The sequence below is a fragment of the Bidens hawaiensis genome, unplaced genomic scaffold, assembly GCF_021521415.1.
Source record: "Bidens hawaiensis isolate Kalapana, Puna unplaced genomic scaffold, B.hawaiensis_p1.1 tig00010900_1, whole genome shotgun sequence".
In the NCBI taxonomy this organism is placed as follows: Eukaryota; Viridiplantae; Streptophyta; class Magnoliopsida; order Asterales; family Asteraceae; genus Bidens; species Bidens hawaiensis.
In genome coordinates this window covers 454,487-480,516 of record NW_027491843.1, presented here as the reverse complement: position 1 = coordinate 480,516, position 26,030 = coordinate 454,487, and the positions used below count along the sequence as shown (strand labels likewise).

The 26,030-nt window shown below is 32.5% G+C and overlaps 2 protein-coding genes across 2 annotated transcripts in view; one reads left to right on the top strand and one right to left on the bottom strand.

Annotated features, from left to right (window-relative positions):
- The window catches only part of LOC143536744 (uncharacterized), a 157,314-nt gene that overhangs the window by 46,056 nt on the left and 85,228 nt on the right, over nucleotides 1-26,030 (top strand). The gene's annotated exons all lie outside the window — the stretch shown is intronic.
- Nucleotides 4,076-5,733, bottom strand: LOC143536731 (1-aminocyclopropane-1-carboxylate synthase 7-like). Its single transcript, XM_077030658.1, has 4 exons — nucleotides 5,520-5,733; nucleotides 5,298-5,426; nucleotides 5,022-5,182; nucleotides 4,076-4,928 (listed from the first exon to the last, which is right to left on the bottom strand). Exons 1-4 carry the CDS (start codon nucleotides 5,688-5,690, stop codon nucleotides 4,076-4,078), a joined length of 1,314 nt encoding a protein of 437 aa, XP_076886773.1. The 5' UTR covers nucleotides 5,691-5,733.

Sequence of the window (26,030 nt, the reverse complement as noted above, 5' to 3'; positions counted from 1 at the left end):
AGCCTCCGAATGGTGAAGTACCCCGCCTGTTCCCGAAGCTGCGGGTACAAGCCATCAGGGAAGGCTACCCGCACTAATAGCAAGGCTACACGCACAGGGCACTATTGATACTTCAGTAATGTCACCTGAAGGAATGAGCAAGGCGGGAGTGAGCCAGTCCGTATGCTTCTGGAAGATCTTTGGTACTATACCTGCCAAGGTATGGACAAAATAGACAAGATCTGACCAAAGCAGCCCATAAACCAATCACAGGGTGACAGCTCACCGACAACAGTACGAGGAGGAGCACCCTCTAGTACTGTTTGTCACTATTAGCCGCTGCCTACTCACCAACCCTCACTGTGGGACGTGCGTAGCCTACAGTTGGTGGAACAGTGCATAACCGGCAGTAAAGGAACAGTATACAGCCGTCCTTGTCACTATCAGCCGCAGCCTATCCACCAACCAGCATGGCTCGTGCATAGCCCACTGTTGGTAGAACAGGAATACTATTCAGCCGGCTGTACCTTCTTGGAAACCTACCTTCGGCTATAAATACTCCAACACCTTGGAATGGTAAGGATCATCTGATATCTCATTATCTTATATTCTCTAGCAATCTCTTAATATACACTTATATTCAGAGCAATCTAGTCTGATTCTCACGCCGGAGGGTGGTCACAAGGAGGAACCCCCCCCCCCTTCTCAGTGACGAGCTTACGGTGTCTGTTTTGCAGGTCACCTGAAGAACAACCTTCTTTGCTGGACCTCATCCTCGTGGGAAACATCTATTTAACCCCCAGATTATCCGTAATCTGCCCGGGGTCACTTAGTGTTTCTTCAAAACTCAAATTCAACTATGGACATAATATCATTCTTTCATAAGTGGGATGCCGATATATGCGAGTAAACAATGGCTGGAAAAAAGGTTAAGTGAGGGAGTACACGCGGTATTGTTATTTAGTTTGTGAATGATATGAAAGCTCAAAACAACGTTATCTTTAATAACAAACCACTAATATCTTTGGATTGCTTACCAGAAGAAAAATATGAAGATAAATTGCGAGAAATGGTAGCGTTTTAATTTTTAAGTTTTGATTAATTTATATTTTTTGAGGTGAGGTTATTTCAAGATACTCGGTTTTGTAGCATTTCTCATTTTTGCTTGTACTTTGGGTCCATAGTAACTTTTTTTTTGATCGACTAAACATTTACACTCTATAAGATTTAAACTCATTACCTACAATTTTACACTTTAATAACCTTACCACCCCACCAAAATAGAAATGGCGGCCCCTAGCATCTTACTTGGGTGTTTCTTTTTCTTAATGTAATTGGTGTTTCTAAATAAAAATTGTACACACACTTAATATTTGGAATAAGAACCAACAACATATTCACTTTTGACGTTCATGAGTTGTTTGAAACCGACTTGCAAAAAACGGGCTAGCCAAAATTAATGTTAACTTAATAAACAAGTTCGAGCCTTTGTTAGCTATCTAAACGAGCCTATTATTTACATATATATATATAATAATTAAATATCAATAATTTAACAAATATTATATACTTACGATCGAAATATAACTAAATAATGCATATTATTTATATATAATTAAAATTCAAAAATATGCAAAAGTCACTAGTTGAGTGCATATAACTAAAATAATACAATGAATAACAAGTGATATATGATTTGAATCGAGCCGAGTTCGAACTTCAAAGATTATTCACAAACAAAATTAGTATTAGTTTAAAAACCTACTTGAGATTGACTATAATTTATAGTGGATTTCATTAGATGATTATGACATAATCATCGTATTAGTATTTCTGTTTTAAGATGTCAATGAAACCACATGATTAACACTAGAGGTTGTTAATAAACCTGAACCAGAATTCGCAAGTTGGTCACATTTATAATTGACTATTTTCAAAACCACGGGCTTTATTCATCAGCTTTTGATACTAAAGTCAAAGTATTTATCTCTCAACCAGCTCATTTGTTGCGACTTGCGATATATATACAATATTACATTCTGTTTTTTAAATCTCAGTACCCACTATCCTATACGTACGCCAATAATACAACTTTGTAAGTAAAGAAACTGATGGGTTTTTTAAGGGATTACTCTGTAAAATGGTAACCAAGTTTCAGGATTTTTTCAATTAGGTCTGGTTTAAGTTTTTGTTCTAATCAAGTCACTTAACTTTTAAATTTGTTTCAATCATAGATATTTGATCTGAATAACAGATTACTTGAGTGTTGTTAAAAGTAATTTACCTAAGATAACAGGTTATTTAGGATTTATATAAATTAATAAAACAAATAAGATAAATCGAGTAAACGCAGCCACCAGGAACTGCCGACACCAACCCCGGCCACCTGCGGCCATCACCCTCGAACCAAGTCACCGTCCAATGCCTAAACTTCGCCACCATCGATATCCCGATATTCGTCTCCGTTGCCATAATACTTTGCACATTGGTCACTTCCAAAAACGAGGATCCGATGGGGTGGGGTTGTGCGGGGATGACGAGAGGAAAAGAGCGGATTTCGTTTTTCCGGCCACCTAAACACCACCGCGTGGCGCGTGCTCCGATCTTGTGTTGATATCGTAGCTGGTTTCCGACGACCAGATCGTGTATTACACCATTAGTTTTGGTTTCCGGCGACCTGCAAACACCCGCGGGTATACCCAAACACCACCGATTGTGCTGCTCCGATTACACCCAACACGTAGCCGGAGAAGGAAAAAAGGGTCGGGGGATGTCGACGGAAGACGGTGTTGTGGTGCTGTGGTCCGGTGATGGTGTGAAGAAACAGAGTGAGAGGCTAGAGACGAGAGAGGGTTGAAGATATATGTATTTATATATATATATATACATATATATATATATATATATATATATATATATATATATATATAATCTGTTAGAAATTGTATTATTAAAGGGTATTTTGGTAATCTTAGTGTTAATGAATTGAATTACCTGTTATTCAGGTCAAATATCTATGATTGAAACAAATTTAAAAGTTAAGTAATCTGATTAGAACAAAAACTTAAACCAGTGACTTGATTGAAACAATCCTAAAACTTGCTTACCATATAACAGAGTAATCCTTTTTTTTAATATACAAATAGAAAAATATCAAGATAGGTTAACAGTTTTATTTGTTTCATTTATTGAATATAAAGTCTAGTGTTTATATAAAATATATAGAAAATGTTTTATTAAAATCCTGCAAATTAAGTAGGTGAAATATTGTCATGAAAGGCATCATGTGGCCAATGTAGACTGGTCAACTGGCTATAATTTGTGGTCAAATACGTGTTTGTTTGGTGGATTGTTAATTTCTTTATTTTTTAATCTATTGTTATTTTAGAAAAGACAAAGACAGAGCTATAGAGGAACCCAATTATGCAACCAGGCCAAATTATAACTTTAAAACGATAAGGTGACAGTTGGATTCTTTAACATAGTGTGAAATGATATTAAAAAACTAAAAAAATGTCTTAACATGTAAAATTAAAATCCGTGACACTAGAGACTAGCTAATGACCAAATGTAATGATTTTGTTGATTAATACGAGTCAAGCAAAACAAATGATCGAGCTCGAAAGAGACGAGTTGATTTTTAAACAAACCTTTTAAAACTATTTTTGAGAAATAGGATATTTATATAAGTGTGGGTTTTATTTTCTAAAATTTTAATACTTTTAACCATCGGATTTTTTACAAATCCTTGATATATATATTATATTTTGTATTTTTTAAACCGCACTTGGTTTTGATCTTAGATTATTTGTTAATAACATGATATATAAGATAATAAGATGCTCTTGAAACTGTAATCTTACAAGAAGAGGTTCAATTACAAGTTGAATGCACACAAGGGATTCTATAAACTCCAAATTCTTTAAGATTTTAAAAAATCCCAAAGAAAATTAGAGCAAAAACATATAACAAATCCCCACTAAGATTTACACTCCTTTAAGTGCAAAACCCTAATCTTGATTAGGGATTGCCACCTAAAAATAATTACAAAAGGAAAAAATGTTGTGTCAAGAATCATAGCATGCACAAAACATGCTTATTGCTTCCTACTTTTGATAAATGCATGAATTCTTGGTAGTGCAACTTCAAGGGTTTCTTCACTCATATTCGCAAAACAAACTCTAAACCACCCGGGTTCGGAACAATGGCAAGATGATCCAGGTGATATGTTTAGCCTTACCTCATGCATAATCTTTTTCCAGATCGATAATTCACCATTGACTGTGGGTTCATCCAAGTAAGGGCTCAAGTTCATCCAACAAAACAGCCCAGCATTCCCTTTTAAGCACTCGATACCGGCCTTTTTCAACCCGTTAATAATCATTTCGTATCGTTTCCTCAATCTTTCTCGGTTGATTTGTATGTATTTTCGTGTGAATTCTTTATCCGACAACATAGATGCCAACAAAAACTGTGTTTGTGAAGAAATTATAGTGAAACTAGACATTCTCCTTGCGGTTGTCACAACTTGATCATTATATGAATATACGGTTCCCACTCGAAACCCTGGGAGACCAAGATCTTTTGAAAGGCTGTAAACAATATGACATCTTTCCGCATCCTTGTAGTTCCTTGATTCAAGAACTTCTGCAATGCTAACGAATTCGTCTGCGTAGAACGCGGATCCCGAATAGATTTCATCGGATACTAGATGAATGTTCTTTCTTGTTGCGAAATCTAGGATCTGTTCTAGAACCTTTCGTTGAATGGTTGCACCTAATGGGTTTGAGGGGTTTGTAATGAGCACTCCTCTCACTTTTATATTCTTTGATGTTGCATGATCATATGCTGCTTCTAGGGCTTCTGGAGTGATTTGAAAATTGTTTGAGCTTTCACAGTGAATTGGAACAATTTGCACACCAGTTCTCCACCTTAAATCTCTATCAAATCTGTAATATTTAAAAGTAAAAAGTTAGAAAATACTGTAATTTATCAAATTTCATATTGAACTCAAAATTATCTTAATATAAAAGGCTACCTACCCTGGATAGTAAGGGGTTGGGACCAACAAAGCATCACCGGGATCAGCCAAGATAAAGGTTAAAAGCTCGTTAGCGGCGGTTGCTCCAGCGGTCAAGACAACGCGTTCGGGGTTGAATTTTGCTTTTCCTCCCCTCACTTCTTCCATGAAACTTGCCATTGCCTGAAATAATCAAGAATTTAACATGTTAGACTTTTTGTTTCTTGATCACTCTTTATAACATAAGACTATAAGAGTATTAATAATTGTGGGTATAATTATCAAAAAAAGGTGTTACCTTTCTAAAAGATAGGAGCCCATGATAATCTTGAAACAAAGCATTCTCTCTAAAGCCAGAAACTTTTTGGCCCCAGTTGGTTGATTCAAGATTTGCTTCCAAATATTCTTCAAGCAAGTCAAAAGACACCTATGGAATTGAAGGGATTGTTAGCTCACTCCAACAATTGATCGGAATTAAAACAAAAGAAATGGATTCTTGTAAAGTAGTGTCATTGCTTACTTGATTTTCTGCTAGTCCCATCTGAATGACCCCAGAAAGATTGTTTGTTTCATGATAAGGGTTTTCATCATAAGCCTTCCATCCTGCAAAATAAGGAGAGTCTTCCCCATGGGTTTCTGAGAGTGCTATCTTTGATAATCCAACACTAGGTTGTACAATATCTATTGGCATCTTTACAAATCTTTTGTGAATTCTTGAATTCAAGTTGGTGTTTTGGGAAATTTAGAGAATGATCGAGAGGCTAAGAGGGAAGAATGTGAATAGAAAGTGTTTGATGAAAACTTTGTCAAACTCACCCTATATATAGGAAGTGCTTCAACCCAAAGTATGCAGGCAACTATCAAAAAGTATTGTGGGGCTCACTTACAACATGTCAATATAATTTCATTTATAAATACCTTTGAAAAGGTAGCAATGATTAATTGTTTATAATAAGTTAAGATCAAAACCAAACTCTTTAAAAATGTGTGATTAATAATTTCCATTACAATACATATTGGTAATAAGTTAAGGTCAACATATATCTTTTATCATATTCTTCTACGTGTTCTAAATTGTGTGGAATGGAATGGGGTTTGGATATAAACTGTTGTCATTTGAATGCCGAATACATAGATATATCAGTCTTGTAATGTTACACCTTTGTTAATGAATAAGATTTATCTCGACAAATGTTTAAGAGTCGGTTGAGCTCTAACTGGTTAAACCCGCATTGGTGGCATTTTGCCCATGGCGACTTCTTTGCTAGCTAGATGATATTAGTACCGCTAGAGTTCAATCCCTCCGAAAGTTATAGTAGCCTATATAGGAAGTGCTTCAACTCAAAGTATGCAGGCAACTATCAAAAAGTTATTGTGGGGCTCACTTACAACATGCCAATATTACTTCATGGAAAAAGGTACGTAGCAATGATTAATTGTTTAGAATAAGTCAATAAGGTAATAAGATCAAAACCGAACTCTTTAAAATTGCGTTATTAATAATTTCCATTACAATACATATAACATGAAAAGGTCAGCATTAATATCTTTTATCATATTCTTCTACGTGTTCTAAATTGTGTGGCATGGAATGGGTTTTGGCTTTTCTTTTTTTGTGTTTTTTTTTTTTTTTTTTGAATCAAGGTTTGTTTAAAAATAGAAGAATGGGAAGTTAGTTTATATATCCACTCGTAAACGATGACGAGTCAAGGAACCTTTTACTATAATTTTCGATAATTAATCGTTGTCAATTGAATGCCGTATGCATAAATGACAAAAATATTAGTTATATGGAAAGATTAATATTGAAAACAAGTTGATTTCACTGAAAGCAAGTTAATGTATTAGTTAATTTTATTGAAAAAAAGTTAATGCTTGTGCTAATTTAAAAATGCATGGTATATTCGACTAGATAATGCTTCCCATGCCTAATGAGCCATTTCTATAATTTATTTCATACTAATCAAACTCTTAATTTACATTATATGACAGCAATATGAACTGATGCTTCGAGCTTGGCATTTTAAAATTTTAATTAGTAGACTTTTAATTAACTAATATGTTAATGTTCGTGAGCTTACTCTTTATAGATTATTTAATATCATAAACCTGATTAATAAATTTGCTAAACCCATTATAGTATGATTACGTGAAGAACATATACACATAATTTTCAAACATTTTAATTTGAAAAATAATCAAACTCAACTTGATAAAAACTAATAATAAATCCATTACGTACTTAAAACATATATTTTGAGTGTGATGATTATTTATATGTTTTTCAGATTATAATATAATATGTTCAATTGACAAGAAGTTTGACATCTACGAATAACTAATAACATAAGATATAGAATATGCAGATCAATGAATAGAATTAATCACAATTTATAATTAGTTTCTTTTAAAGTAAATGGATTAAGTATTGGAAAAATAAAAAATGGGGTTTCAAATGGAATAATGACAGGTTAGCGACAGTATAAAACCTTAAAATATATGAACCATATATTTTGTAGTTAATTTCTTAACGTTGTACCGCCCATGACCTAATGGTTTAGTGGCATGGTGTTCACCCTTTCAAAATGGAGGTGGTGGGCTTAAATCTTTGTTGTAAAAAAAAAAAATTCTTAACACTATGATAAATCGTAATGCCAATGAACTTTGACTCAATTGGCATTTTAGTGAAAGTGAAGATTTGGTTTAGAGGTTGTAATAGTTCTCAAGTTTGAATTGGATTTCAACCGGGTTTTACTGTATTAGGCCTTTCGGGGGCGGGTATTTCCCCGGACCAAGAGATAGTGAACGTAGACTATCTAGCATTGTTTGCGATCGCGGACATATGGGGTTGCATTTTGCTATTTGGTTAACGCTGATAGCAAGACTTTATTCATTAGTTGGTAAAAAAAAAGGTACTATATTTTTTTAGGTAAACAACCATTAAAATTCATTACTTTACTTAAAATTCGTACTTGATTATGTCTGGGGGGACAATAATACATTTGATTTGGTAGAAAGCTAGACAAGATTTATAGTATCAAAACTTTTAACCAATAGCATAAAGAAGCCAACCATTACGAAGACAAATCTAATAATGAACAGCTAATTGTGTGTCCTAAATTTGGAGACAAAGGACAAAGTTAGATTCCTTCAATTATAATATGTCATGTACTTTTTCTTAGGATCTCCAACAACAACATAAACACGCTTCAAATCCCTCACATATTTGTATCAACTAAGCCTATGGTTGTTGGTAATTATGCTTTTGTGCGTAGAATCAAAGTGAAATTTTGAAATCAAATATTGAATGTAATTAAGTTTAATTAGATCACTATTTGATAATAAGAGGAGGTGTTCGATCTGATATGCATTTTTGTATCAACTAGTATTAAACCCGCAAGCCCTTATTTTGTTAAACCGTGAAAAACAAATTTAATGTGTTTGAAATTTATAAACACTAAAAAAAAGCAAAACTTCTACACAAACCCACTATGAAAAAACATGGAAAATTGGACGGGTGACATATTGTAATTCTATAAATAATCATTTGCAATCACAGTCCGTGCAAAGCTTAAAATTCTCAAAACCAAATCCATAATTTCTAGTGATTAAAGAGGATGTTTAAAATTTAAACGTAGCATATGAATCATTCAAATAATCCTTTTTAGATAAATTTTGATTAAAGTAACTTTGTGATTGTCCTTAATAGTAGTTATCTTGCAACAACTATTTACCTATTTCGTCAAAATCCAAATGTTTTCTTAAAAAACTGGATGTGACTTGACTTGATGGAAGAAAATGAATACTTAAAACTTCATGTCGCAATAACCAGTTCTATAACACATTCAAAGTGATATTAAAAGCACTTACATAAAAAGCACACTCCCTAGTCCCTAGTAGTTGAGATCTCTAGATGATATTTTAGGTATAAAGATCACTTATTATGGGAAGATCTAATGGTTTTTAAATTGTGTATTATCATAACAAAATATAAGCACAATATCTGATTTAATAAATAAAAAGAATCTTGTGGCAGAGATAGTGTATACTCTAGTGAAGCATATCTATGGGTGGTTAAAATATTGGTTATGTCACAAGATTTCATAGTTTAACAACTCAATTTCCTCGTCTTCTTATGTCCATATCCCTCATCAAATCCACCGAGAGCATCCAACCTGTTTCTAACCTTTAACCTACGAAATAAACCAAAACAAGGGCATACAAATTTCAAGTTATATAAATGCACGATGTTAACTTTTTAGTACATCAAACTTTTCGTAACATGTGATCTATAAGTACCCTTTATCTTTATTGATACATTAAATTGAAAATTTTAATCTAGCGCAACTATAATTAACATTAACATGTATAATTAACATTAACATGCATGTTTTAAATGTTTATAAGTATTGTTACTTTTCTTTTAACATATAAACATTCAAAACGTATGTTAAAAATGATATGAACAAAAAAAGAAGAAGCGCATTTGGACTAATTTAAATTGTGCATATATATTAAATGAATGTGCTACACTTGTAAGAGAGAGAAATGATTATTATATTAGTGTTTCATGACAGCTTTTATAGCTTGTTACTCTAATTGTTTGGATCTCTTTAAATCATATAATTCACACCCGGTTTAAAATATTTGAAAGGTATTCCTGAAATTTTAATTTGATAATTCAGAAAGAAAACCAAAATGGCTGTACGTTTTTTCTGCTATAAAAACTGTAGTAGAAATAAACTAAAAATAAATTTTTTATAGTCGAGATACGTCTTAACATTTAATTGAAATTTATACATACTATTAAAGCAAACAATAATTTCCACTTGTCAAGATTCTAGGTCATCCGCATCAATGTCACCTCATTGTCATATCATTCATTGCCTTTCATAATCATGACACTAACCTATATTTAAACCATAACATTTCTTAATTTTTTACCCTAATCAACTTTTTCTCTCCTTTTATAGTTTAGCCGGATCTCCTTTCTCCTATTCATATATTCCGACGAATATGGATGTAGATTTGTATTAATTTTCCGGTAAGTTTATATTTTATAATAAATTTCCGATGTTGATCTATGTATTTCCGGCAACATTAAATTTTTTTCCGGTTATTGTTTCCTCTAACCTTTTTATCTTTATTCTCATTGTTAACTGATTTTATTAAAATCAGTTTAGGTTGTAAATCATAAACAACGATTAAGGTTATATGTGGACGTATTAATTTTTTCCGGTAAGATTTTCCGTTAAGTTTTTCCGGCTATGTGTTATACCTATAACAATGGTTGCTTTTCATTATTTCAGGTTATATACCCGATTGATTTGCTCAAGTTTTCATTTTAGTTTGTTAATAAAAATCTTATATTCCATATTTTCGTTTTTCCGGTAAGTATTTCCGGTAAATTTTTCCGGTTAGTTTTTTCGGATATTTGTTTTACCTATAACAATGGTTGCATAATATCAACATTAATATTCTGCTTTATAATTTCAGGTGAGTGTCACGACTTATACAATCTATTTTCCGGTAACTCCTTTAATTTTCCTATTTCTGGTAACACCTTTAAATTTTTTCGGTTATTAGTTATAATTAAAATAATCCATAATATCAATATTAATATTCGTTTTTATTATTTCAGGTAATGTCCGACTCATATAATCTAATTTCACGGATTGTCATGAGTTTATAATATGTATTTATTTTAATTTTAATATTGACGTATTTTCATTTTAGAATATTCATGTATATTCATTTTAAATTTTTTTACATAAAATAAAATATTATTATATATCGTAGATCCGAGATTAGTTGATCTGTATTTTTTTTTCCGGCGTGTGTTAATCTATTAGACATGAATTATCCCATTAATACAATTTATTTATTCCTTATTTGTTTAAATAACCTAATTAACATGAATATTGTAATTTATATATTTAATTATCCCATTAACACATTTAATATACTTTGACTTTTCTTAATTTATAAACAAAATGATTTTTAATTTAATTTGAATTATTTCAAAATTACTTTATAGTCAAAGTGAATAAGTTTATTTGGTATTCGAAAATATTCAATTTAATATTAAACTTAATTGTAATTTTTTTTTACCATCAAGTAAATAAGTTAATTTGTTATATTTTTTGTACAAGTTAATATAAAAAAAATATTTTACATAATAATAAGTTTACTAAAATTTTTTTAAAAAAATATTTATTGACGTGTTTTGATAAATCTAAAAACGATATGATTTCTATTTATAGTACAATATATTATAATTTTTAGATTTATTTATTATTTCTAATTATATTAAAGTTTACATAAATAAGTTATTACTTTATACTACATAATCTATAAATAAGTAAATAAGTAAATAAGGAAATAAATAAATAATTAGAGGATTTAAGGTAAGTTCTAACACATTTGATAGTCTTTGACTATCCTTAATTTATAAACAAACCGATTTTAAATTTATTTTAAATTATTTGAAAAGTAAATAACGAAATAAGTAAATAATTAAATGAATAAGTCATTTGAAATTAAAGTATCCATATATTTTGAGTATATATTGACTAAATTAATTTTCGAAACCATTGAAGTTAATATTAAAGTAAATAAGTTAATTGTTTTTATATTTACAATAAATTAATTGTCAAAGTTTAAGATTGTATATTTTTAGTTCAAATATTAAAGCTAATTAGTTAATATTAAAGTAAATTAGTAAATAAGGAAATAAGTTTATAATTAAACGAATTAAGGTAAGTCGTTTGAATATTAAAGTATCCATATATTTTTGGTATATGTTGACTAAATTGATTTTCGAAACTATTAAAGTTAATATTAAAGTAAATAATGTAATTGTTTTTATATTAACAATAAATTAATACGGAGTAAAAAATGACATGATTTCTCGGTAATATTATTGTATGTTTTAATTTACAAAATTATTTCTCATTTCAATTTATATTATATTTTACAAATTCATGTGGATCTTATTTCTACACTTTCATATTTTACAAAAATAGATAATCGTTATAGACAACGATATAATTTTATAAATAAGTAATATTTACTAATTTACACCTTCAACCATTTTCAACATTTTGAGTATATGTTGACTAAATTGATTTTCGAAACTAACGAAGTTAATATTAAAGTAAATAAGTTAATTGTTTTTATATTTACAATAAATTTATTGTCAAAGTTTAAAATTGTATACTTTTAGTTCAAATATTAAAACTAATTGGTTACATTTACATATAGACAACCATAATTCTCATTCCTATTTTGACTAACTTTTTTAACCCTTTTATTTTTTTTTAATATTATCCATTATGATAAACTCATTTCATATTTTTTCACTATTCATGCCTTAAATAAAAAAATTTTGTTTTGCATCCATTTCTATATATTTTAAGTTATTATGAATTTAATGTTAGTATCAAATAAATCCCTTAATATATATTTATTCCTAAATGAGAATAATAAAAATTATTTATTTAAACCATTTTGAAATACGAACTTTTTACCACTTATATTAAATTTACAAAAATAGGTTATACAGTTGGATTTTGACAAAAACCGAATTTTAATAGGTTAACAACTTGAATATTTAATTATTTTTATTAATATAACTTGACTCTAATTTTGGTAAATGTGTACGTTATTAAAATTTTAATAATAATAATTTAATTTCAAATGATGCACTTACCGTTTAATTAATATTCATGATGTAATACCTTATAATTCATCTAAAATAACCCGTTCTTATAAATATAACATTTACAATTCAATTAAATTCAAAATATATATGTATATTTTACGTTTTCTATAATTCCCGCTCATTAATTACACGGGTCACTCACTAGGTTATTTAATTCATAATTGGATTTTTTTAAGATGAAAATTTACTAACTATATTTATATATATATATATATATATATATATATATTTCCAGTCTGACATTTGTTAATAATAATTTAAATTTGCAGCAAACAAGCAAGTCCAAGAGACTTACAATACACAGTTGATCATTCATTTTAAATTTCATAGATAGTTATCAACCATTTCAAATTACATTATCTCTAAATGGGTAAAAAAATATAGCTACAAAGGAAACGGGTTAAATGGGTACATACTGAAAGAAACATAAAGCTAAAGAGAACAATCTGTTAAAACAATATAAGATTATTATTATATGTATTCAATGATTATTTAACACAGTTTATCTACAAAATAGTTCTAAAGAATTGAATGAGAAAGCTTTTTCATATTTCATGAATGATATATATTAGGAATCAAGTATATGTCAACTACACTTGAATGAAACTTAGCATGTTATTGAATATTGATTAAGACTTTATTTTAAAGATCAATTAATTATTGTATTATAAACAACTATATTTAGATTTTTGATTGTCATAACAATTTGTTTTGCAACATAATTTTATAATATACTTATAAAAAGAAATGTCTTAAATGTTGTTTATCTTTTAACACATTTTAACATTGATATGTAATAAATGTTTTAAATTGATGTGTAAATAAACACGGGTACTATTTTAGAGTAATAACATTACGGTTATTGGTGTTTAATAAATGTCTTATAGAGAGTTCATCTTTTAAATAAACATTAAGATAGTAGTTTTGTTGAATCGACATTGTAAAATTGTTTTAATGATTTGGAGACTAATTTCCTTTGTTTGCTTATTATTGTACTAATGGTAAAAGTTATAAAATAATTTAACTTTTATTTATCTTTGTTATTCTTTTTATGTTTTTATATATGATTCAATAAGTTATAATATCTTATAATTCATGTAAAATTATCATTTTTTACAAGTACAACATTTGTATTTAATTAAATTTATATGATGTTACATATATATTATGATTTTAAATATGTTCTACCATGTGTAACACGTGTACTAATCTAGTGAAATAATTTTTCATGAAATAGTGTGTTGGTTGGTTATCAAAACAGTTGACGATCAATTCAGTTAGTGTTAGTAGTAACTTATTTACAGCTAGCTGATTAGGGCTTCTATGATTAGTAACTTGGTTATTATTGATCGCTCGGTTAGCGTTAGTTTATATTAATCATCTAGTTGTTAATTGCAGTTATTGATGACCACACAGATCCTACTAATGTTCCTATTAATTATGAGTTCCTACTAATATAGTACTAATCTAGTTTGATCAGAAGCATTCGAAAAGACTTTCAACTATGAAAATCCATTTTTATTCACTCATTGTGGGAGTTGTTGACTAGCCAACACCAGGGGTGTTAATCACCTTGTGCCGAAAATCTTAGTACTCTTGACCCATGCACCCTACAACTCCCAACTCATATCGATGTTTAAGCAAATTTCCCTATGATATTAAGTAAATGTTTCACACCCCCGAAAACCCAAGGACGCGATCAACAATTCAAATTTTTGAAATGCAACTTTATAAAGATCACAAACCCGGTTAGCCAAACGCTAACCCGGGAAAAATAAAAAACGTTTACATGATAAGGAGAGGATTCTTAATCCACTTAGTCCAACTAACAAAAAATTTAAAACTACGACTGGAACACCACATAAATACGACAATGAAATAATGTACTCAAATAAGTTATTTTTTTTGACTTCCCGTTGACCGAAAACCTCTCCATTTCAAAACCTCCGAATACTCCACCAAGTTGTATAAATAATCGCCTCAATAACCTCTCTCTTCTTCTTCGTAAAAATAAGCGAATCTAACCACAAAATTATGAATGAGTACGGACAACTGGAAACGAAATATCCAACCATCTACCAATACAACTCCATATCCTATTTGCAAGAGTACATTCACCAAAAATATGATCCAAAGATTCAACCGTAGCTGAACAAATCGATCAAACAATATGTTGAATGTCAAAGCCCTTCTTACTTAAGTCTAGTCTAGTCGGAAGACGACCAAAAGAAGTCTCCAAACATGAATATTTACCTTCCTCGGGATAAGTTTATTCCATTTAGTAACTTGACTCCCATCCGGAAGATCTTTACTATCGATTTACTCGATAGCACGGTTTTTTATTACCAAATTTGTTGGAAAATCTTGTGTTAATAATAACCAGAAAATACAGAAATAAGAAATAAGAATTAATCGACACAGTAAACTGGGCTTGTGTTTAACACAATTCCCTTAAACAGATTCTCGGTCTGTTCCCAGGGTACTCCGGTACTCCGACACAGTAAACTGGGCTTGGGACAAACATTTACCACTTCCACCACTTCCTTCATTCACACACTTAAAACTTCCAACAATCCCCCACATGAATGGAGGTCGAAACAACATTATTCCGATTAGATTTCAACAGTTGAATCTTTCATACAATAGGTAGGTGTTATCCTTTGAATCTTTGCTTATGAAGCATACTTAGCCCACTGGCTCTGAGTAGACTGTGATGTCTTTGAACTCGTCTGCCGTTTGTGTAGACGACAATACACTTCACACAAGACTCTCCCTGACAAAGTCAAGTCCTCATAGTTATGATCGTTATGGTCATGAACATGCGTCTGGTTCTGCAAGAGCTATTAAGTGTTGTGCCCAACAACACCATTCGAAGCGACCCCACTTCTCTCTCACATAGGTGATTCACCATGTATGACTACCTTGGTCGAATCATTAAAAGCCATATGCTTAGCCTCACACTTGTCACTTTTAGGAATGGACTAGGAAAGTTACCTTGCTACATGGTAAACTCCCTCTTGAAATTGTAGGGTTATCCCCCCACAGTGACCGCACTAATTCATACAATTAGGTTTTCCTATTGAACTCAACTCTTGGGATCTCAAGTCTGTTGAGTTAGGTTTCCTTTGCATGAACTTTAATTTTTCAAGGGCTTCAGTCCCATTCCCATGGACGACTTCTGAACTAACTCTCTACTTAGGCCTTTTGTTAGCGGATCCGCAATATTATCCTTTGACTTCAAGAAGTCAACAGTGACAATTCCAGTAGATATTAGTTGTCGTACCGTATTATGTCTACGTCTAATATGTTTGTTCTTACCATTATACATTGTGCTATGAGCTCTGCCAATTGCCGATTGGCTATCACAATGTATACAGATGGCCGATGTCGTCTTAGGCCATCTTGGTATATCCTCAACAAAGTGACGTAACCAATCTGCCTCTTCGCCCGTTTTATCTAGGGCGATGAATTCTGATTCCATCGTGGATCTAGCTATAACCGTTTGTTTAGACGATTTCCACGATATAACAGCACCTCCAAGTGTGAATACATACCCACTTGTTTCTCTGGAATCATTCGTGTCAGATATCCAATTTGCATCACAATGTCCTTCGACAACTGCAGGATATCTGTTATAATGTAACCCGTATTCTCTATTGTATCTTAGGTACCGAAGCAACCGAATCACACAGTTCCAATGACTTGAACTTGGGTTGCTTGTGTATCTACTTAGCTTGCTCACAGCATATGCTAAGTCGGGTCTAGTGCAACTCATAAGATACATCAAACTGCCAATAATTCTTGAGTATTCCAACTGGTTAACGGGTTCACCTATATTCTTAGCTAGATGTTGACTCGTGTCAATGGGAGTTCCAGCTACATTAGAGTCATTCGCATTAAACTTCTTAAGAATTTTGCTCACGTAATGGGATTGACTTAAAACAAGTCCATCTTGGGTTCGTGTGATCTTAACTCCCAAAAGCACATCCGCAAAACCCATGTCCTTCATGTTAAATCTTTCTTTTAGGATGTTCTTTGTGGACGTTATGATTTTGTCATCACTTCTAGCAATGAGCATATCATGTACGTATAAACACAAAATGACATATCCATCGGATGTGTCCTTCACGTACACACATTTGAAACATTCATTGATTTTGAACCCAGCATCAAGCATGACATGATCAAACTTTTGGTGCCATTGTTTAGGAGCTTGTTTCAATCCATACAAGGATTTCACCAGCTTACATACTTTCTTTTCTTGCCCAACGGCTATGAAGCCTTCGGGTTGTTCCATGTAAATCTCTTCCTCTAGATTTTCATTCAAGAAAGCCATCTTTACATCCATTTGGTGAACTTCCTAGTTTCTAATGGCGGCAATTGCAAGCACCAACCTTATAGATGTTATTCGCTTAACCGGCGAATATGTATCAAAGTAATCTAAACCTTCTCGTTGTTTATATCCTTTGATCACCAACCTTGCCTTATACTTATCGATGGTGCCATCAGTATTCATCTTCTTCTTGAAGATCCATCGATATCCTAGTGTTTTACACCCTTGAGGAAGATCCACTAGTTCTCACGTATGATTTTGTAAGATAGAATCTATTTCACATTTGATGGCCTCCCTCCACTGAGGTTCTTCAGCGGAGTTCACCGCTTGTTGATACCTTTGAGGTTCCTCTTCTACCATGTAGGTAAGGAAATCAGGGCCGAAGGATTTTTCAATCCTTTGCCGATTACTTTTTCTGATTTCAACCTCCTCTGTCTCAGATTGTTTATGAGGTTCATCTCCAGTACTCTCGTTTTGAATACTTTCCTCAACCGGTCTAGAATAGCTCGGTAAACATGGGAACTTATATTCAAACCATGATGCATCCTTTGCTTCTATTATGGTGCCATTGTTTATTCCGGGCTTCTTGGAATCATGCACAAGAAATCGATATGCACCACCGGGAAGGGTATATCCTATAAACACACAATCCACGGTTTTGGGTCCTATTAGTAGGTGTTTTGGTGGAGTCACCACTACCTTGGCTAGACACCCCCCACACTCGCAAGTATTTATATGGTGGTTTAATTTTCGTCCATAACTCATATGGAGTTAGATCTTTCTTCTTATTCGGTATCATGTTTAAGACATAATTATCCGATAAGATTGCTTCCCCCCACATGTCCGGGCTTACCCCAGAACTTATCATCATGGAATTCATCATTTCTTTCAAGGTTCGGTTCTTACGTTCCGCTATGCCATTTGATTGAGGGGAGTAAGGAGGCGTGACTTCATGTATGATTCCTTCTTTTTCACACAAGTCAATAAAAGGTGAAACATATTCACCTCCTCGGTCACTCCTTACTCTTTTGATTTTCCGATTTAGTTGATTATCAACTTCGGATTTAAATAAGATAAACTTATCAGTAGCCTCGTCCTTACTTTTAAGTAAGTAAACATAACAATACCCTGTACTATCATCAATGAACGTGATGAAGTACTTGTTCCAACCACGAGTATGAATTGCTTTTAGATTATACACATCGGTGTGAAACATCTCGAGGGGTTCGGTGAATCTTCAATGATAAATATCCAAGGATTTAAATATCTCATTACCATATATTAATTCATATGTTACAATTCACACTTAGTGAATTTCCAAGGAGTTAATACGTCATTAACATATATTAATTCATATGTTACAATCCACACTTAGTGAATTTCCAAGGAGTTAATACGTCATTAACATATATTAATTCATATGTTACAATTCACACTCAATGAATTTCCAAGGAATTACACATCATTTTTTCTCCATCTTAGTATATTCACCTCGTTATTCTATTACCATCTCATGATGTGATTATATATTTGATATGTCGTCTTAGACTTTAATCTTTACAACAACTCACAAGTTGTTTATTATACGAAATTATTTTGACGACATTTACACATCAAATTTCCAAGTGTTATTATCTTCAACACTTTCATCATCCGACATGAATCATCTCAGTGATATCATTTTATATTATGTATACAAGTATTCCCTCAAATAGAAATCCTTGCACACATATCCTCATATCCTCGTTTCACTTTTGAAACCATACTCTTGAACAAATATGTTCAAAAAACATCAACTTGTTACAATTACTACACTTAAGTAGCAAAGCTTGAATTTTCTAATACATCCATTAGAAATTAACGTTTACATAAAACGTTATAAATAAATCGTATCTTACACGCATGTTAGATATTTAATGTTTACAAGAAACTAATGGTTTACTCAAAACCATTTCTAACACAATTTTTAGACACAAAAGATTGCAAAAATCGTCAAACAAAACTAATACAATCCCAACGGTTTTACAAGATCCGTTCTAACACTATAGTTAGAACACAAACGATTACACAAAACGTTTTCTAAAACCAAACGGTTGATCAAAAATTTCATTTTGTAACACTGTTTAGGATTTAAGATTGCATCATGATCTCTAAAATCCAAACACCCCAAGTTGTACTACGCACATAATTTCCCAAAGAAAATATTTATAAGATTATAATATCTAAATACGTTTATTTCAAACCATTTCGTGAACCTAAAAACCTTATAAATAAGGTCTTAAGATTGTAGCAACAATCTCACGAACTCTGTTTATAAATAAGGTTCACCGTTAATACAAGAATAATAATAAGTAATATGTTTAAGTTTGTTGGAAAATCTTGTATTAATAATAATCAGAAAATAAAGAAATAAGAAATAAGAATTAATCGACACAGTAAACCGGGCTTGTGTTTAACACAATTCCCTTAAATAGATTCTCGGTCTATTCCCAGGGTACTCAGGTTCGAAACAGAATCAGTGCTTTGCTGGACTCGGACACTTGCCTGAAACGAAATCGGAATTAACACTGTTGCAGTGTGAAGAAGACGAAGTGTGTTTGTTTGGTGTTGGTGTGTCTTTACTAAAGAATGGTCATCCTATTTATAACCAAGAGTCATAAACATATAATCAATTCAGAGTTTATGACCATTAAAGAATATTAAAGAATAATAATATTCATCTAATGACCTTTAGTGCAGAATTGAAACTTAATAATAATAATCATAGTCATTATGATCATTAATAGTATTGACCAAACAACCAATTTGAATTTCAAAAACGAATTCAGAATTCAAAAACTGTCTCATGCGGGCTCGGGTTTTTGGAGTTGCATTTGTGTCCGCGGGACGTGCGGGCACGCATGAGTTCGATGGATTTCTAGTCTAGAAACCCAAATTTGCACCCCCCCTGCGCGCGTAGGACTTGTGGTAAAAACATGTCATAAAGAATTCAAATGGGTGTAAGGTCTCTCCATTATAAACCATTCATTATTTTGTTCCCAATCCGATGATGGACAAACATTTACCACTTCCACCACTTCCTTCATTCACACACTTAAAACTTCCAACAATCCTCCACATGAATGGAGGTCGAAACAACATTATTCCGATTAGATTTCAACAGTTGAATCTTGCATACAATAGGTAGGTGTTATCCTTTGAACTTTTGCTTATGAAGCATACTTAGCCCACTGGCTCTGTGTAGACTGTGATGTCTTTGAACTCGTCTGCCGTTTGTGTAAACGACAATACACTTCACACAAGACTATCCCAGACAAAGTCAAGTCCTCATAGTTATGTTCGTTATGGTCATGAACATGCGCCTGGTTCTGCAAGAGCTATTAAGTGTTGTGCCCAACAACACCCTTCGAAGCGACCCCACTTCTCTCTCACAAAGGTGATTCACCATGTATGACTACCTTGGTCGAATCATTAAAAGCCATATTCTTAGCCTTACACTTGTCACTTTTAGGAATGGACTAGGAAGGTTACCTAGTTACGTGGTAAACTCCCTCTTAAAATTGTAGGGTTATCCCCCCCACAGTGACCGCACTAATTCATACAATTAGGTTTTCCTATTGAACTCAACTCTTGGGATCTCAAGTCTGTTGAGTTAGGTTTCCTTCGCATGAACTTTAATTTTTCAAGGGCTTCAGTCCCATTCTCATGGACGACTTCTAAACTAACTCTCTACTTAGGCCTTTTGTTAGCGGATCCGCAATATTATCCTTTGACTTCACGTAGTCAACAGTGATAATTCTAGTAGATATTAGTTGTCGTACCATATTATGTCTACGTCTAATATGTCTGTTCTTACCATTATACATTGTGCCATGAGCTCTGCCAATTGCCGACTGGCTATCACAATGTATACAGATGGCCGATGCCGGCTTAGGCCATCTTGGTATATCCCAAACAAATTGACGTAACCATTTTGCCTCTTCGCCCGCTTTATCTAGGGCGATGAATTCTGATTCCATCGTGGATCTAGCTATAACCATTTGTTTAGACGATTTCCACGATATAGCAGCACCTCCAAGTGTGAATACATACCCACTTGTTGCTCTGGAATCATTCGTGTCAGATATCCAATTTGCATCACAATGTCCTTCGACAACTGCAGGATATCTGTTATAATGTAACCTGTATTCTCTATTGTATCTTAGGTACCGAAGCAACCGAATCACACAGTTCCAATGACTTGAACTTGGGTTGCTTGTGTATCTACTTAGCTTGCTCACAGCATATGCTAAGTCGGGTCTAGTGCAACTCATAAGATACATCAAACTGCCGATAATTCTTGAGTATTCCAACTGGTTAATGGGTTCACCTCTATTCTTATCTAGATGTTCTGGTAAAAACATGTCATAAAGAATTCAAATGGGTGTAAGGTCTCTCTCTTATAAACCATTCATTATTTTGTTCCCAATCCAATGTGGGACAAACATTTACCACTTCCACCACTTCCTTCATTCACATACTTAATACTTCCAACATATAACATAGGATGTCATAAGTTCACAATATTATAAGTACAAAAATTCTTAGCAAGGATCGGTCCATCTTTGACAAAGACTGCTCCTATCAATTAGTTGACTGATGTCTTCTAGTACAACATACATGCTTAAATGCGTTAATTAAAAAGTTGGTGAGTCATATAGACATACAATGAGCAATTAGTCTAATATGATCTTGCAATTTCTAAACACAAACATGTTATCAGTTTAATTTGCATTCCTCATGAACATGCATGATGGTTTATATATATGCTTTTCATATGGCTCTTAAACGGGGACTATACCTAGCAGGGATATACGTAGACGCCGTACCGAACTAAAATTATTGCTACCCGAAGTAAATGTGCAATGATATGTGTATAAGTTTCCCCCAGATATGAGTGTCTTGTATACACATGATTCCTTGTAAAACAGTTTTACTCGAAATAAACATTTTTGCATATATCTACTTCCAAAATCTATAAAACGGATATTTGTCATGAAGCACCTTATCTTTGGATAGCATTTGACTAGTTTGTCCCATAACAAGGTCAAAAGTTTGCTAAATAAAAGCATCTTTATGGTGATTTGTCCTAGCTAGCGATCAAGTCCACAGTTCAGTTTTTACCTACGTCTTAGTTCATCATTGTCTTTACTTAAAACTACGCATCTTGGCGTAGTCTAAAAACTATGGGCACAACTACAGACGTGCAGTTGACACGATTGTTCCTACACGTACATCTGCGCACTACCTTATTACTGCTAACACAATTGGCCATTTAATGCTAGATGCATATGCCTATCTTTAGGGCTGTGTAATACGATCGGGCACTTAATGCACAATCGTGTTCACACGCAGCCCTGATCTCCAATACAACCCGAACATAACCTATACACCAAATTAATACTAGATATTAAAATAAAATATAAGGTACAAAGCTTAGGCCAATGGGTTTTGCTTTTCAGGCATTGATCTTCACCTGTGCAACTCGAATAATCTCCCACGAGAACCATCTCAGTTACAATTTGTCATAATATACCCACCATACCCTGACACACAGATAAATTGATAACATATTAAAAGTGGTTCCAACACTTGCTCCGGTGTTAAAACCGAAATGTTTCTCTAAAGGAGGCTTTTCCTCACTCTCCCTAGGATAGATTTAAGGTCGTGCCACATGACGGTGGCTTTACTGATTAATTGTTCAGGTAAAACTGGGTGCGGGTACACCCATGCGCACATCTAAGACGCATATAGACACATGATCAACCCTGTATGGCTTAATTCATGGGTGTGCCGAATTCTAACTAATTAGAATCACCTAATAGCACTAAAACCATCGAAACATTACATGAAAAATTTAACGTTCACCACCAACAATTACTTTCTAATGCATTCCAATATTGTTGAAATGGGAAAAAAAAAGTTTTCTTCCATGAACGTGTTTGCATACCGGTTTGTAATCATTGTTTATGGGCATATTTAATTATTATTCGTAACTTGGTTTTTTCTTTTCAATTCCCACATGTATGTATATTTTATTTTTTCAATAACTAATCGTTATGCACGCCAAACATCTTCTTTTTTGCATGTTGTTAACACAAAACAAACTTATAACTTTTCTAGCAGAATCCTCGGCCACTTGTATGGTTGTACCATATGCCAATTTGCTTCCCAAAAGTCAATAGATATTGTTGGAAGTCACTTCCTTTAACAACCAACAAAGCCTGACCTGACAATCCTGGTATATATACCGATTAACAAAAGGCCACCATGCCCACGAGCACAAACTACTTTAATGACCCGGCCCACCAATAATTTCAGAAAACTCCGGAGACAAACCCATTGTGGTAAAATCTCTTGCTCCATGCAACATTTTGTTATTGTTGAAAGAATTACAAATTTCTAAAAGTTATTTCCTCCATCGATGCATGTACATGACAATATGTTGTCACCGTTTTCGTGCATATATATTATTTTATTATCGGTAACCTGATTTTGTTTTTCCCATTCCCACTCATCAAATTTCTCCTTTTTGTATATATATTCTTCTTAAAAAAAATTATATCACCTTGTATTATGGCAATTTGCTTCAGAAATACCGGATCGCGTGTCTAGTTCTATCTTCACCAAACACGATGACCTTTTCAGGATAACAAATGTTGTGGTGTAAACAGTCTATTATTTAAAATATCATTTATTTTTATTTATTTTTATCAAACACATATTTTTTTTTCTTGATTATAACAAGTCAACTAAATGGTTACCTTAGTATATATAATTAACTTGCAAAAAATAAGTGGACTCTGTCCAGACTGTTTGTTATGGTTGGACTTTAAACGTCAAGTCAAAACGTCACCTTACAGTCACGTAGACGGTGGGGCTTTAACCACCACACCCTTTTAACACCGTGTTGTGGTTTAAAGCCCCGCTACCACGTTAAAGCCCCACCATTTCCTTGTTAAAGTCTCATTACCACGTTACAATTTCCTTATTTACCGCCTGGGCCTTAACACTTCGACGCGATGTTAAAACCTGGTACCACGTCACATCATTTTTGTCGCCCCTGTTGAAGCCCGCACAACAAGTAACCTTAGAACTAACTTATTTGACATGAGGATTACTAAAATTTTCACATAATACTTCGCGTTATCTAATTTTCTATCTGGGATCATAACGCATAAGCATTTTAATTATAAAAGTATGAACATCCATACGTAAGCCAGCTTAAGAAATCATGGAGTCTATCTTATCATATTACATATATATGACATTGGAACTTCAAGATACAATTATATTAATCCATGTCATTTTGACCAAGTATTGTGAATGTAAGTTGTAAAGCTTTTTGGATGCTCGTATATATAGTTGTACGTATGGTGAAATATTAATAGATCGAACGTATATTTAGAGAATATTGTTTCCGTGTATTTAACATCTATTATTGATTTTCAATCTCCAAATAGTAGATTGCATTGAGGAAGATAACCAATTCAATTTGTAGGTTTAAAAACTACATTTACTGGAGAGCTTGTAGCTTACTAGTTTTAAGTTGTCTGGTAATTAAAAATGTTCCTCCCCACGTCATGACAAACATTTGTATAGATTTAACACTAGATTTAGAGTATGCAACTATATGCAAGGTAGCCTTATGAAAACATAAATGCATTATGTTTTCTTCATAAAGATGTCCCGGAACTTATTGAGTATATTTGTCCATTATAATCAATTAAATTATAGAGTCGAGATACTGTACAATAATGTCTTAGCGTACGATAGGTACGCGAGACACTCAAAGGAAAAAAAACAAAGGCAAAAACCTAAAACGCTCAACCAAAAACTTAAACGCTCAGCCAAAAACCTAAAACGCTCAAAAAACGTTCAAAAACGTTTTTCGTGAAAAAAGTATAAAATTGATCGATTAACGATCCAAAACTGTTTTTTCAATGAACCAATGATTAATTGGATATGTATTGACGATTTCGAGATGTTAGGATGTGATTTCATAGATCGATTCGTGAAAAATAGGGATTCGCGTACCTATTGTACGTTAAGATATTATTACATTAGATTTTTTATATATATAAGTTACATAATGCGCTTGCTTATAGTGTGTGATAGACATAATTGAAATTAGAAAGAGAATGTGGTAACTAATCACATAATCGACTCATGTACCACAAATAATGTAAAAGCGTATTAGTGAACATATAATTATCGTGGTTCTCTAATTAAAGTTATATATATATATATTAGCTTTTAGCCGGCGTGTTACGCGGGATTATTTAGGGGTTTTTTTTTATCATTTTGCAATTTTATTTTCTAATGATTTGTTTTATTTTTCAACCGATTTTTTTTTGATTTATTACGTATATATTAGCTTGTTATGTTAATTATGTTTTTTATACGTTTGGGCTCTTTCAATTGAGATTAATAGGTCTATATCATGGTTGGAGTTGAAGTTCATAGTTAGGCTATTTGGATTGAGATGAGTAGTGTCCATGCACCTGCCGGTCCACGAGCGATTATTGTGTTTGTTACTGTCATAACCTAATCTCTTGGTCCTTGAAACGCGAAGCTATGGTTTCTCGGTCTAGTGCCGAAGCCAAGTATTGTGGCGTTGCTAATATTAACAAATGGATTGGTTATATAATTTATCTAAATAATTGTATATTAACATTTTTTATAGAATATTCGGTTGAGATGAGTATGTTTTAGCCCCGTATTACATTTTTTTTACATTTGTCATGTCTATTATTGTGACTATATTATTTTGGATTTTAAATGTAATTTATTGTAAGGAAGTTTGTTAGATTAATTCAAAATTATATGCTCTGACATATTTTGTTCCATTTATGTTTGCTTTTGTTCCTTCATTATGTTCATTGCTATATAAAACTTCGAATGAATCATCTACTTAATGTTTTATATTTGTTCGT